This window comes from Nerophis lumbriciformis, linkage group LG04 (genome assembly GCF_033978685.3).
Source record: "Nerophis lumbriciformis linkage group LG04, RoL_Nlum_v2.1, whole genome shotgun sequence".
Lineage (NCBI taxonomy): Eukaryota > Metazoa > Chordata > Actinopteri > Syngnathiformes > Syngnathidae > Nerophis > Nerophis lumbriciformis.
In genome coordinates, this window is record NC_084551.2 from 45,335,001 (window position 1) to 45,350,000 (window position 15,000).

Here is a 15,000-nt window from a genome sequence, read left to right on the forward strand (position 1 = left end):
TGTAGTATCGGCTAGAAACTGAGAAGATGATCTGAGTGTGTTTTATTGTTTTATTGGAGAGTTGCAGAAGAGGCGACGGAGAAGAGTGTGTGTGTGTGTGTGTGTGTGTCTGTGGGTGGGGGGTGTTTACTAACAAACATCGTGGCGTAGCCAGAAGCCAAATTTCTTAACATGGAGATATTCTCACTACTTTTCTTTTGTCGACCACAAAGAAAACATTTTAGTTAAATGTAAGTTGTGTCTTGGATGAAAGATCCCATCTACTGCCCAAAACAGCAATTCAAATCTGCTGAAACAGCTACAAAAGCAACATGCTTCGACGAAGCTAGTAAAGAGAGACACACTTCACCTCCTAAGCAACAGTGGCTGGATTTTAATGAGGCACTGCTAGCCAGGACAACATTGATAGAGCCATTGCAGCATGTGTTCTAGAAGACATGCAGGCTATTTCTACAGTGGAGTCACCCGATTTCAGGCAGCTAATTAGCATGATACCGGTGTCAAACAGTAAATGGCACGGAAAACATTTTCCACGTACCTGGACACAGTGGACAGTGAGTACATAAAAATGGAAAGCGAGCTAAAGAAAACTCTCCAAACTGCCTCTGCTCATCATTCAGCACTGAAGGTACACACACTCTGTCAATTATCTTATATACTCTTTCATTCTAGACCTCTAGAGTGTTTGATTATCACATCACTCTAAATGTATAGACTATAAAGTTCACAAACAGGCCAATCTTTCCTTATCTCTAAACTAAAGCTGGGGAAATGTGTAGAGTGTTCTGGGCTTCAGACATGATTTTATTTCAGACTTCCTTGAGAGAAAAAAACGCCTGGTTAGGCTTTGTATGTAGTGTGTGCCTTTCTTGGTTTACAGCTATGTTGTTATTATGCTGTTTGTTACTTATGTATGTTATGTTGCAGCTATTTAAAATAGTTTTGTCAATTTGTTCTGGCCTTAAACAAATTGGCCCTTTGAAACATATCTTTGTCTTTGTGTGTTGTATGTAGACCACACTGCTTAGCAGAGTTCAGTGATTCAAATGCATGGCAAGTTGATCAACAGATTGTATTATTCTCCAGTGCAATAACAGTACTGAAATGAAGGCTAAAAAGGCATTAAAGGGGGCCTTAAAAATATATATATATATATATATAAGTAACTAAATAGTTACTTTTCACAGTAACGCATTACTTTTTGGTGTAAGTAACTGAGTTAGTAACTGAGTTACTTTTTAAATAAAGTAACTAGCAACTAACTAGTTACTGGTTTTCAGTAATCAACCCAACACTGATAATAGCTAACGTTAGTAGCTACATTTCCAAAAGAGCGGGATATAATGCTTACAAAACTTTTGGAAGTTAAAGGGGAACCGGGCTTTTTTTATTTTGCTTAAGACAAAAAAACATGTTTTTTTTTTAATGCATTTTAAATTGTTAGATGCGGCCTTAGTACAACAGCAGGTCAATTTAAAGACCCTCATCTCTATATTTGAATCAGACCCGATGTTTGTATAATAGTTTAAATCGACTAATAGTTTGGCATTGCTTGTGTTGTAAATCCAGTTTGTTCCATAGTTTTACTCCGCATACAGACACAAAAACGTGTACGCGTGGTTTGAGCTCTCGGCAATGAGAAATATCCAAAGCCTCTCAAGTTATGAGCCTGCACCCGTCTTATGAAAAAACGTTGTAGATTAGGCGGCGATAATTTGTTAAATGCTTTATATAAGATTATTGATGTATTATATTTAACAAGATCATCACATTTGAGCAACTTTGATTGCATAAACAGATTATGAGTATGTTCTAAAAAAACAACGTTGTGAATGATCCATACTGCTCTTTTCTGTAATATGATCAGAGGATTAATTGTGTTACTTCAACACAATATGTAAGGTATGGAAGTACCAAGGTGCAGTATAGAGTACGGAGTGCATTTTCATTGAGGTATAGTTTTTCTTTGTTTATAATTGAGAGGCTTTTGGAGATTTTTGTTTTAATGTGTCTGACATGAGGTTTCCATGATAGTTTACTATCATGGAACTATCCATGATAGTTTACTCCAGCTACTCCCAAAAATGTATTCTCATTTACGATTTCAATTTGGGTACCATCAATACTTATTTTCTGTTCAGACGTTATGTTGCGATTTCCAAACATCACTATCTTAGTTTTATTTATATTTAAGGATAATTTATTTGTGTCCATCCATTTTTTTTTACTATGTTTAGTTCTGTGTTTACTGTATCTATCTATCTATCATTATAGTCATCACTACTGTAGAATATAATTGTGTCGTCTGCAAATAGTTAAAAATGTCAGTGCTTTGGATGTATTAAACATCATTAATGTACACATTAAACCGTTTTTGCCCCAGCACGGACCTTTGGGGGACACCACAAGCTGATAAATATTGACCCATTTTTACAAATTGTACCATCGATCCATTTTCTACCGCTTGTCCCTTTCGGGGTCGCGGAGGGTGCTGTAGCCTATCTCAGCTGCATTCATGCGGAAGGCGGGGTACACCCTGGACAAGTCGCCACCTCATCACAGGGCCAACCCAGATAGACAGACAACATTCACACTCACATTCACACACTAGGGCCAATTTAATGTTGCAACTTATCCCCAGGTGCATGTCTTTGGAGGTGGGAGGAAGCCACGCAGTCACGGGGAGAACATGCAAACTCCACACAGAAAGATCCCGAGCCCGGGATTGAACTCAGGACCTTCGTGTTGTGAGGCACATGCACTAACTCCTGTCCACCGTGCTGCCCTCCACAAATTGGACCCTCCCTGTTAAATAACTTTTTAACCAGTCTCCAGCCAGCCCTCTAATTCCATAACTTTCCATCTTATCTCGTAGAATTGAATGATTAATGGTATCAAAGGCTTTTTTTTTAGTACCCGGAAGTCATGTTTCAGGGTGTCTTCGCGCCTTTCTGGTGTCACGTGTGCCCTCGTCCTGGTTTGAGCCTCCAACAAGCATACTTGCCAACCCTCCCGATTTTCCCGGGAGACTCCCGAATTTCAGTGCCCCTCCTGAAAATCTCCCGGGGCAACCATTCTCCCGAATTTCTCCCGATTTCCACCCGGACAACAATATTGGGGGCGTGCCTTAAAGGCACTGCCTTTAGCGTCCTCTCTCACCTGAAAAGGAGACTATTATATATGTCTCCGTTATCCATAGGTTTATCTATAACCGATAAAGTAGGCAGGCACGGAGCTATTTCTCAGCGTGTGTTTATTCTAGCCGGCACGTTAATACACTGATACACAACATCCGGATTCCCATCATGCATTGCTTCAAAACCACAGCAAGTAGTCATGTCCAAAAACATAACAGAGACGAAGCAGAAGAACGAAGAAGAGACATGGCGACGACGAGTAAGAAGAATGTGGTCCTTATGGCTTCATCTGGCCAGGATCTTCAGCTCTCACTGGATCGGTTCGCAGCTGAGTGTGAAGCGACTGGGATGAGAATCAGTACCTCCAAGTCCAAATCCATGGTCCTCGCCCGGAAAAGGGTGGAGTGCCATCTTCGGGTTGCGGAAGAGACCCTGCCCCAAGTGGAAGAGTTAAAGTACCTCGGAGTCTTGTTCACGAGTGAGGGAAGAGTGGATCGTGAGATCGACAGGCGGATCGGTGCGGCGTCTTCAGTAATGCGGACGCTGTATCGATCCGTTGTGGTGAAGAAGGAGCTGAGCCGGAAGGCAAAGCTCTCGATTTACCGGTCGATCTACGTTCCCATCCTCACCTATGGTCATGAGCTTTGGGTTATGACCGAAAGGACAAGATCACGGGTACAAGCGGCCGAAATGAGTTTCCTCCGCCGGGTGGCGGGGCTCTCCCTTAGAGATAGGGTGAGAAGCTCTGCCATCCGGGGGGAGCTCAAAGTAAAGCCGCTGCTCCTACACATCGAGAGGAGCCAGATGAGGTGGTTCGGGCATCTGGTCAGGATGCCACCCGAACGCCTCCCTAGGGAGGTGTTTAGGGCACGTCTGACTGGTAGGAGGCCACGGGGAAGACCCAGGACACGTTGGGAAGACTATGTCTGCCGGCTGGCCTGGGAACGCCTCGGGATCCCCCGGGAAGAGCTGGACGAAGTGGCTGGGGAGAGGGAAGTCTGGGCTTCCCTGCTTAGGCTGCTGCCCCCGCGACCCGACCTCGGATAAGCGGAAGAAAATGGATGGATGGATGGATGGAGTAAGAAGAAGAAGTACGCTTGCAAGTTCCAAAATGATTGAAAAAAATGATTTCAGTTCATCCAGGACAGCTCGAAGGGGAAGGGGTATGCTGCCTGCAAATTTTGTAGATCAGACTTTTCCATTGAACACGGTGGCCGAACGGATATACTCATTCATGAACGGATTATCCATCCATCCATTTTCTACCGCTTATTCCCTTTGGGGTTTATATGTATATGTATATATATATATATATATATATATATATATATATATATATATATATATCAGGGCTGTGAATCTTTGGGTGTCCCACGATTCGATTCAATATCGATTCTTGGGGTCACGATTCGATTCAAAATCGATTTTTTTTTCCAATTCAACACGATTCTCGATTCAAAAACTATTTTTTTCCCGATTCAAAACGATTCTCTATTCATTCAATACATAGGATTTCAGCAGGATGTATCCCAGTCTGCTGACATGCAAGCAGAGTAGTAGATTTTTGTAAAAAGCTTTTATAATTGAAAAGAACAATGTTTGATCAAGTGATTGCAATAATGTAAATTTGTTTTAACTATTAAATGAACCAAAAATATGACTTATTTTATCTTTGTGAAAATATTGGACACAGTGTGTTGTCAAGCTTATGAGATGCGATGCAAGTGTAAGCCACTGTGACACAATTGTTAATTTTTTTTTATTTTATAAATGTCTAATGATAATGTCAATGAGGGATTTTTAATCACTGCTATGTTTTAATTGTAACTAATATTGATACTGTTGTTGATAATCATTTTTGTTTCACTACTTTTGGTTTGTTCTGTGTCGTGTTTGTGTCTCCTCTCAATTGCTCTGTTTATTGCAGTTCTGAGTGTTGCTGGTTCGGGTTTGGTTTTGGAATTGGATTGCATTGTTATGGTATTGCTGGGTATTGTTTTGTTGGATTGATTAATTTAAAAAAAATAAAAATTTAAAAATTCAAATTTGTTTTAAATTAAAACAAAATAAAAATCGATTTTAAAAAAATGAGAATCGATTATTAATCGCACAACGTGAGAATCGCGATTCGAATTCGAATCGATTTTTTCCCACACCCCTAATATATATATAAGAAATACAAATATATACACACACCCTCCCCCCAACCTCAACCACGCCCCCATCTCCCGAATTCGGAGGTCTCAATGTTGGCAACAACAAGTCACCACAAAAATGTGTTTCTGTCAGAACCGAAGAGCTCACATTTCAAAAATTGTAACTGCGGACATAAACTTGAGCTAACTTACGTCAAATCACGTGTCCACAAAAGTTAGCGGACACGCTGCTTTCAACAACCCGCTGGAGGACGTCGACAGTCGGGAGGAGGAGGAGTCGGAGTTGGGGACACCTTTCCTCAGGAGGCCAAGCGAGCAGAGGGGAGAGCAGCCGCGCTCTGGTGCTCCGGGTAAAAACGGCAAGTAGTCCCTTTTCATATTTCCGAACGATTTCGTCGTGGAATTTTGTCCTTTAGCCGCTTGACGAGCATCGGACGAGGTGTCACCGAGCACCGCTCGCCCACTTTTTGGTTATTTTGTTAACAATTTGCCTGGCGCGTGCAGGTGCGCGATGGAGGCGTCACGTGACCAGCAGGTGCCCCTCAGTCATGGCGAGGTGAGTGTGCATCGCTGTCACTTCACAGCCTAAAGCCGCGTGTTATTAATGGCCGGGTGAAAGCTGCATTCATTTACGCATTTGTCGCCGAAACAGGACTAACTGATTCTCTTTTTGTTCGCAGAAGAGTCCTGTTAGAAGTAGGAGCTGCGAGAGGCCATCAAAGGACAGAAAGAGAAAGTTGATTAGGTCCGACCTCGCTGTGGACACTGAAGGTAATTTCACGACTGCTGAACCTTAAGCTAGAATGCAAATTTTTTTTAATTTTTTTTTTTTTGTGGATATTTTTTTTAATTTTTTTTTATTTAATTTTTGTCCTATACAGCTTCTCAGGCAAATCATATTATTGATGGAGATGCCCATATCGGCTGTGCAATTTTCAGTTTATTTCGAACATGCATACGATACAATGTAATTAGAGATGTCCGATAATATCGGCCTGCCGATATTTATCGATTATCGATAAATGCGCTAAAATTTTATATCGGAAATTATCGGTATCGTTTTTTTTATTATCGGTATCGTTTTTTTGTTTTGTTTTTTTGTTTTTTTTTTGTTTTTGTTAAATCAACATAAAAAACACAAGATACACTTACAAGATACACTTTGCACCAACCCAAAAAACCTTCCTCCCCCATGTACACTCATTCACACTCATTCACACAAAAGGGTTGTTTCTTTCTGTTATTAATATTCTGGTTCCCACATTATATGTCAATATATATCAATACAGTCTGCAAGGGAAACAATCCGTAAGCACACATTATTGTGCGTGCTGCTGGTCCACTAATAGTACTAGCCTTTAACAGTTAATTTTACTAATTTTCATGAATTACTAGTTTCAATGTAACTGTTTTTATATTGTTTTACTTTCTTTTTGATTCAAGAAAATGTTTTTAAGTTATTTATCTTATTTTATTTTATAAAAAAATTTTAAAAGTACCTTATCTTCACCATACCTGGTTGTCCAAATTAGGCATAATAATGTGTTAATTCCATGACTGTATATATCGGTTGATATTGGTATCGGTTGATATCGGTATCGGTAATTAAAGAGTTGGACAATATCGGATATCAGCAAAAAGCCATTATCGGACATCCCTAAATGTAATGCATCACACAATTCCAATTTACTTTCCAAAAGAGAAGTGTGGGTTACTTTTCTTGTTGCCTTATTTGTATTTCCATCCATCCATCCATCTTCTTCCGCTTATCCGAGGTCGGGTCGCGGGGGCAGCAGCCTAAGCAGGGAAGCCCAGACTTCCCTCTCCCCAGCCACTTCGTCCAGCTCTTCCCGGGGGATCCCGAGGCGTTCCCAGGCCAGCCGGGAGACATAGTCTTCCCAACGTGTCCTGGGTCTGCCCCGTGGCCTCCTACCGGTCGTACGTGCCCGAAACATCTCCCTGTATTTGACTTTATTAAATGTATTTATTGTATTATTTGGTGCAACCGGGCCAGAGCAGGAGGGCATAGAAAGATGTAAAAAATGAAAGACAGAGGGGGACATTGTGGGGACATGAGGGGGATAAGACAACAACAACAGCAATATAACAACATCAGCAAATAGGATACAGTATGTACAAATATGATGGTAAAAGTGATAGCAAAGAAGCAGTTAGTGAAATAAATAATAATACAGAAATGACAATGAACATTATTACACTACAAATGGAGCAATACAAATACCAATAGAAATAGCACTATTGATAATGAATAATAACAATAATTACCTCTATTATCAACAATATAATACAATAGCTTAACCTATTGTTACTATAACAATCTACAAGGTTAATATAGTCTGCTTCTCTTTCTTCCCCTCCATTTATCTGCTTTCTTTTGTAAGTTATCATTACATACAGTATATGTATTTTTGTGGATGTTAACTACAGCGTCTCTGTGCTCTGTGATCATGCACCAAGTCACATGTACAAATATGCCACACAGTCCAGGTCCAATTTAGGTACTTTGGAGAGCAGGACCTTGACTTGTGTTCCACCAAATCTAGTAAGGAAAGCATATGCTAGCTCCAGACCCGTGGGTATTCTTAAAAACATTCAACTTTCGACCACGCACAAACCATATTTCAGCCTTAAATCAATGCAAGGGTCGGCTTGTCATATTTGAAAAATACATTTCTTGTTGAGTTTCTTTTGTATGCCATCTTAACATGAGAGTATTGAGTTTTGTTAACTTTTTATTTCGTGCAGCTTTGTGATGATGTTTCAAGTCAGATGTACAAATATTTGTATGAGGCAAAAAAGCCTTGCTAGTGTATGGTCTTTCATCCATATACAAACTCAATTTCAACCTTAATTCTGTGCAAGGGTAGAATTTTCATACTTGGAAAAAAACATTTCTTGTTTATATTCTTTTGCATGATTCTATATCAACTTTTTAGCTGTTAAAAAAAAAAAAGAAATGAATAGCGGATTCACATTTTAAAAAAATGTTCACTGTTAAATAGCAAATATGTCGCCTTACTGTCAGTGCATTTTTAAAACAAAATGTGGTAGCTGGAGCTAAAACCTCTAATTCAGTGATTCTCGAACTGTGGTGCGCCAAAGAATCGCTTAATTAAAAATTCAAACACAGTGTCACTGTTCAAACTGTGTGATATACTGTACTTGTTAAATAAAACATCTGCCTTGTTTTTAATGAGTATTTAGGCCTACTACGCTACTGTATTGTAATGTTGATCATTACGGTGGTACTTGAAGAGCTAAGTCTTTTTTTAGGTGGTAGTTGGTGACAAAATGTAAAACCACTGCTCTGAACCCAACATAATACAATCTAAAATTTGACCAAAATGCATCTCTAGTCATGCCGAATTTAAAACTTCAATCTGACCTTGGCATATCTCTGCGTGCATTTTCCTTTTTTAGGCAATGTTTTGTTACAATTGAGGGTAAGACTGTGTTTCATTCTTTTTACTTCTAAACGTTAACAGTTGTTGACTTCTTTTTACACTTGTATGACAGTTCAGGAAGTGAAAATACATAATAGACATATGAACAGTAAAGAAGGGCGCCATGGTGGCCACAGTTTGACCCTGCAACGGATTATTTTCATTATAACTTTTTGAAATCCAAACAAATTGTTCAACCAGCGCCCTGGAACAGCTTGTGTTGGGCCTCACTGTCTTGTCCGCATGTGGACCTGACCCAAAAATATGACCCTGCTTTGGTTCTCTTCTTCAGAGCTCATCCAGGACCTGATTGGCCTGCAAGAGACATGGCTGGCAGAAGGTGAGTGTCTCACATGGGTCAGGGTACAAATGGCCGTGTGGCAGTGGTGGTACAGTAGTAGTAGCAGTTGGGGGGTGGGCTTTTTAAGAGCGGCGTTCCATGCTTGACATGGCAGTCCAATTAAAAGGCGGCGTGGAAGAGGCACCTGGTGTGTGGTGCATACATTAGAGGCTGCCAGCGAGAGCAAGGGGCTCTTGAGGGAGACCGAGGAGGTTCTAGCTGGGAGTGTCATCACAAATTACCAGCGCAACACTCTCCGCCGCTCACTGTCTCCTCGGCTTTTGGCGGGAGCTAACGTGCCGCACACCACCCAGCGTTCTCTCTCTCTCTCTCTTACCCCTCTGCTTCCTCCTCTCCATCATCTCCAGCTGCACCACCACCTTGTCGTCTTCAATTTCGCCTCCTTGCCTGCACAAAAAGAATGGATCTATCATCTTTTTCCTGACAGACTCACTTACCTCGCCTACTTTCCTGCATAAAAGAAAACAAAACTTTTTTTTTTTGGTGCCTGAAAGTTTTTTTTTTTCTTATCTTTTTCCGTGCTTTTTAAATGTTTTTCCTCCCATGGCAAGACAGGCTCACTGTGCTCTAACAGATCCGGGATGCTTCAGGATTTAAGTGCCGGTGTCCTCTTTCCTCCATGTCTGCAGCACCCAACTTTTGGTTAGTGGACAATGTTCCTTTTCTTCTTTTTACTCGCTTTTTCGTCTTCATTTGCTCTTTGGTTTTTTTGTTGTTGTCTTTTAAGTGCATGTGTTCAGACTTGAACCGCCGACTTCACTAAGATGTATTCTCGATAGTATTTAGTATTTAAGTTGCATTCAAATTGAAACCAGAAATGATGACAATGTGAAAATATATGATTTTGAAAAATGTTAAAAGATTGTTCATAAAATACAGTTTTTTTGTTTTTTTTTAAGATTTACCGGTAGATTTTTGATAACAAGGTGCGGTTTGCTCTAATAATTAAATGATTTAAAAAAAAATTATCACAACTGAACTGTTAAAATTGATTCAGTAAACAAACACCTGCTTGACTGAGAATTTTCGCAGTCAGATTTCTAATATTGTATGTGGTGACTAAAAAATGTAACTTAAAAAAAACAAAAAACAAAACTAACAGAACAGGTGAGCCTACCTCCTCAAAGACATGTCCGCTCAGGTAGTGGAGCGATCGCTCTTATTCTAAAGTTGTACTGTCAAGTGCGCCATAAATTTTAAACAACTCTAATGTGTCAGTTCTTTTTGTTAAAAAAAGAAATAAAATGAAGAAGACATCTAAAAGGAGACGAAAAAAGGATTTTAATATTTCAGCATTCAGAGAGGCTCAAGACGATGGTTCGGAAGCCCGTCATGGATCACCGTGACGACCGCATTCACTTCTTAACACACCACTTCCGTCCTGTCCTGTTCAGACCAGATAAGATTTATTAGTTCAGGTAATTGGGGGGAAGAGAAAAGGAATGGCGAGAATGAATTTCCGAGCAAAGTTGAGGGAACTTTGTCAGCTGTCATGCACCCCCCTACACACACACACACACACACACACACACACACACACACACACACACACACACACACACACACACACACACACACACCACTCTGTTAGCTCCCAATCACCTTGCACCCCCACCCTAACTTATCCTCATTCAAGTTCTTTCTCCTTGACACTTGTCAACCATTGGTGTTTACGGCAAAACACAGCACTTCTTATAGAACGAATCAACAACAAAATGTCAACTGTGGTCACCTTACCTGTTTTTTTTTTCCAATTAATCAAATAATTAATCAGTGTGTATGAATGGCGGCAACGTTCCAAACCTGCACTTCTCCACGGGATGTTTTTTTTTTCTCTGCCAGGACCAACTGTTCCATTCACAGACTGAAGCCGGTGACTCATTTGTGCTCTACTTCCTCTTGTTTCTATTTTTTTTCCATTTTGTTCTTGCCGTCCTGTGTCCATTTCTCACCCAGATCCTCACATTAGTGTGTGGGGGGGGGGGGGGGGGGGGGCGGCGGCTTGAAGCCGCTGCTGAGCTCCAAAATGTTTCTTGTAAACATGCTTGAATATTTATGTGGCATTTTAAAGGTTTAGAAGTGTAAAGTCTGTTTACAGACACCTTTTGAAACATGAAACTTGTGTTTTTCCCTTAATTTCTACCCCTTCTGCAATTTGAAAATGTATGTTTGTCTCTTTAGATACATTGATATGTCCAATAGTTTAAAGGCTGTATTCCTAAAATACACTATATGACTGCCCCTGTACTTTGCTGTAAAAGCTGGAAAATGTTTGATATCGCAGTTAAAGTGGCTATAAAATCGTTTGTATTAAATTGGATTCATGTTTTTTTTTTTAATTGTATTTTCTATTACTAGTGTTTTTTACCACTAACTTGCACACTTATTATTATTTACATTTTTATTTTTTGTCTGTACATTTTTCTAACAATTTTTCCTTACATTTTTAATCAGAAATATTTGTATTTAATTATATTAGTTTTTTTATTTATATTTTTTATAACTAGTGTATTTTGAAAGTGTAGTTTACCACTAAATTACAATTTTTTTTATTATTATGATTTATATTTTTAACTTTGGCTGTATGGGTTACATTTTTTTAACAATTTTTTCTTACATTTTAAAAAGTATTTGTGTATTTAGCTGTCGTTGGTTGAACTGTATTTACAAGATAATTGTGATCACTTTATGTCACAATTGCTGAAGTGAATTGTGCTGTCGGTCATATGACATGTTGCTGTAGCGCTAAGAGACATCAGCTGTTGATTGGTTACTCTCAATTCACACCCAATCCTTTGTTGAAAGGAAAACTGTCAAAAAAAATTGAGAAAAATAATTGTTTTTTCAAATGAAAGGCAAAGTAGTCATGTTGAGACGCGCTCGCGGTGTCGCAACGATAATGAGGCTGTACCTCGCCGCGCGTATATAAATAGATGTGCTAATGGACGCTTTTAAAGCGCCTCTCCTTTAACCCATCGGCGTTTGGCCGGATTGTGGGTCGAACATTTTGGGTGAGGTTTGGAAGACGAGAGCCAAAGCGGCAGGTGTACAGGTGGATCCATCAGTAGGGAGGAAGCCAATTAGATGCTGCTAACGATGGGAGGCTGACCGCTGGCAGACGCCGACAGGAAGTGGGATTACCAGCTACAGGGTCACCGAAACATGTCCAATGAAAAGCATGTATCTCCCAACTGTATTTTTACCTCAATAACAAAGACACGTCTTTTGCATTGAAGCTTTCAATTTGAATATCAAAAACCTTGTTTTACTCAGGTCACTTCTTTAGGTACACAATCTAATATGATCCAATACAAGTGTCTTCTCTTCATACCTAATAATACTCTTTTTGCCAGTATTTATTTTGCTTGTGTATTGCGGTGATGTACAATTTGTACTGTCACACTTGATGTTTTGTGTATCTCATATTTAGAGGGTCAAAATATTAGAAAGAGCTATTGTACACCAATGCAAACTATAACCATAAACATGGTTAAATGATAAAAACGGGGCATTGTTATGTTTGTAAAGACATCATTTTTAATTTAGCTATTGGATCTATTACGTTGTCTTATTTGTCCCAACAAGGAGGTTTTTCTACATAGTTTCCCCAAATAAATCAATTTTAAAACATGTTGTAATTGACTCATGCTAAATTTATTCAGAGGTAATTATGCGACACAAAAACGGTTAATACATTTTTGTGTCTGTATCGAAATACTCCTAATTATTTTTTCACACTCGTGTAGAGAAGCCGTTTTGGGCCCTCCAACATGGCAGAGGTTGTGTGTTCAAGTAGAGGAAGGTCTTGGTAACATCTCGTCTGTCTCCTTTGTGTTTGCAGCTCAGGTTCCCGACAATGACGAGCAGTTTGTCCCAGACTTCCAGACTGAAAACTGTGAGTAACCACCGTCCGTGTGTGTGTGTGTGTCTCTTTCACACTGTGGAGTGTGTTATTATTTGCATAGGCAGGAATATTGTTTTTAGAGGATATTTTTAACATTAGGAGGGCCAGGCTGAGTGTCATGTGATTTAGGGGGGACAAGGGGGGTGGGTTGTTTTGAAATTTTCTCCAGAATAGAAATGTTCTCATCTTGCGAGACCCCCCCTCGACCTTTTCCTCAGTGCTCTTTGTGCGCACCTTCCAAGTGTGGCTGCATTTTCTACATCAGGACTTTGTAAATCCAATCTTTTGGCCCCTCGCCATCGTTAGTGGATGTTTTACACAATGAAAGCACAACAAGGAAAAACAAGCAATGTTTCTAAGAATACTCTGGAAGAAAATTGTAGTTGACACCAGCCCCGCGCTTTCCCAGCCAGCCTTCACCTGGTTGGCCAGAAATGGAGGGAGGCGAGCTCCCAGCGGGCCTGCTGAAACTAAACATACGCCACCAAAACGCCCAACGCTTTTTCTCGATGTACTCGAACCCCACCTTTAACCCGCAGGGAAAGTCGGACATCAGCGTAAGAAATTTGAGACATCACATTTATGTTCAAGCAGGATCCTTTTTGCGCTTCAAAAAACACAGAGGGTGGTCTTTGCTTTACTTCTATTTTTTTTCCCTCCTGCAACTTAAAATGACACATCAAGAAGTTCACGCTGATTATACTTCATCCTTTTTAAAACTGCTTTTAACATTGATGACCCCTGCCTTTTAAAGGCTTCAGTTTGATGTTTATTTTTGATACCAAGGAGATTAACATGGCTGCCCTGATTGATTGATTGATTGACGGAGAAAGCGCCAATAAAAGCATATTAAAGCCATCACACTTCATTTAGATCAGAGGTGGAGAACCATTCACCAGCGCATTTGATCCAGCTCACCGTACTATTCTGAAGACAAATAGTAGGCAAGGGAGATATAGCCTTAAAATAAATGCTTATGATTTTTTTTTCACAAAAAATTTGATTTACAATTTTTTCAGATTTTTGTTTCCCTACATCTTAAAGAAACAAAATAAACGCAAATGATCGATAATTCAAAACAAGTTCCGTTTCATTTAGTCAAAAATGAGTAGTTTGAAAGGAGACAAACATTGCCACAATTTACAGGGATACATCACACTGCACCTTACTCTTGGCAAATTGACAATGTTTATTAAGTTGTTGTTTTTAGAAGAAATATAAATTATACTTTGTATAAACTAATTGTCAAAACCTAAAATAAGAGCCTGCTCTGGTAGGCAAAACCTCCTATCTTGAATAATATGCTTCGATCAACAAACATGTAACATTGTACTTTTTTATGCATATAAATAAACTCCTATTGAGATAATTTAAGTGCAAACCTAAATCTTCTGTTTTGAATTAAATACTTCTGTAAACAAAAATGTAGCATTGTATGCAATTAAATCATATACTTCAACTTTGAGAGGGCTGTGTAAATAAATGATAAATGGGTTATACTTGTATAGCGCTTTTCTACCTTCAAGGTACTCAAAGCGCTTTGACAGTATTTCCACATTCACCCATTCTCACACACACATTCACACACTGATGGCGGGAGCTGCCATGCAAGGCGCTAACCAGCAGCCATCAGGAGCAAGGGGTGAAGTGTCATGCCCAAGGACACAACGGACGTGACTAGGATGGTAGAAGGTGGGGATTGAACTCCAGTAACCAGCAACCCTTCGATTGCTGGCACGGCCACTCTACCAACTTCGTAGCTTCAGTAAGTAGATAAAAACAGGCTTTTTCACTTCTTGGTCACCACATCTTTAGCGAGGTGCTGAGCGACCATTTCAGTTATCGTCCTCAATTGTGCTCCTTTCTTAAGGTACCTTAAGGGGAAGTGCCCTTTTTTTGGAATTTTGCCTATCGTTCACAATCATTATAAAAGACTTGACGATGGATGTTGGTTGTTTTTTGCATTCTAAATATTAAA

At 39.7% G+C, this 15,000-nt stretch overlaps 1 protein-coding gene across 7 annotated transcripts in view; it reads left to right on the top strand.

Annotated features, from left to right (window-relative positions):
- Window positions 1–5,557: 5,557 nt before the first annotated feature.
- Window positions 5,558–15,000, top strand: part of etv1 (ETS variant transcription factor 1) — a 135,458-nt gene continuing 126,015 nt past the window's right edge. For 4 of the 7 annotated variants that reach the window (XM_061956181.1, XM_061956172.1, XM_061956173.1 and 1 more), the window contains exons 1-6: window positions 5,558–5,652; window positions 5,798–5,849; window positions 5,974–6,064; window positions 9,050–9,097; window positions 9,674–9,760; window positions 12,960–13,013. In XM_061956181.1, coding sequence (XP_061812165.1) covers window positions 5,805–5,849; window positions 5,974–6,064; window positions 9,050–9,097; window positions 9,674–9,760; window positions 12,960–13,013 — 325 coding nt within the window. In that variant the 5' untranslated portion in view covers window positions 5,558–5,652; window positions 5,798–5,804. Of the gene's footprint in view, window positions 5,653–5,797; window positions 5,850–5,973; window positions 6,065–9,049; window positions 9,098–9,669; window positions 9,761–12,959; window positions 13,014–15,000 lie in introns of those variants that run through there. The other 3 variants (XM_061956177.1, XM_061956184.2, XM_061956200.1) reach the window with 3 other exon arrangements.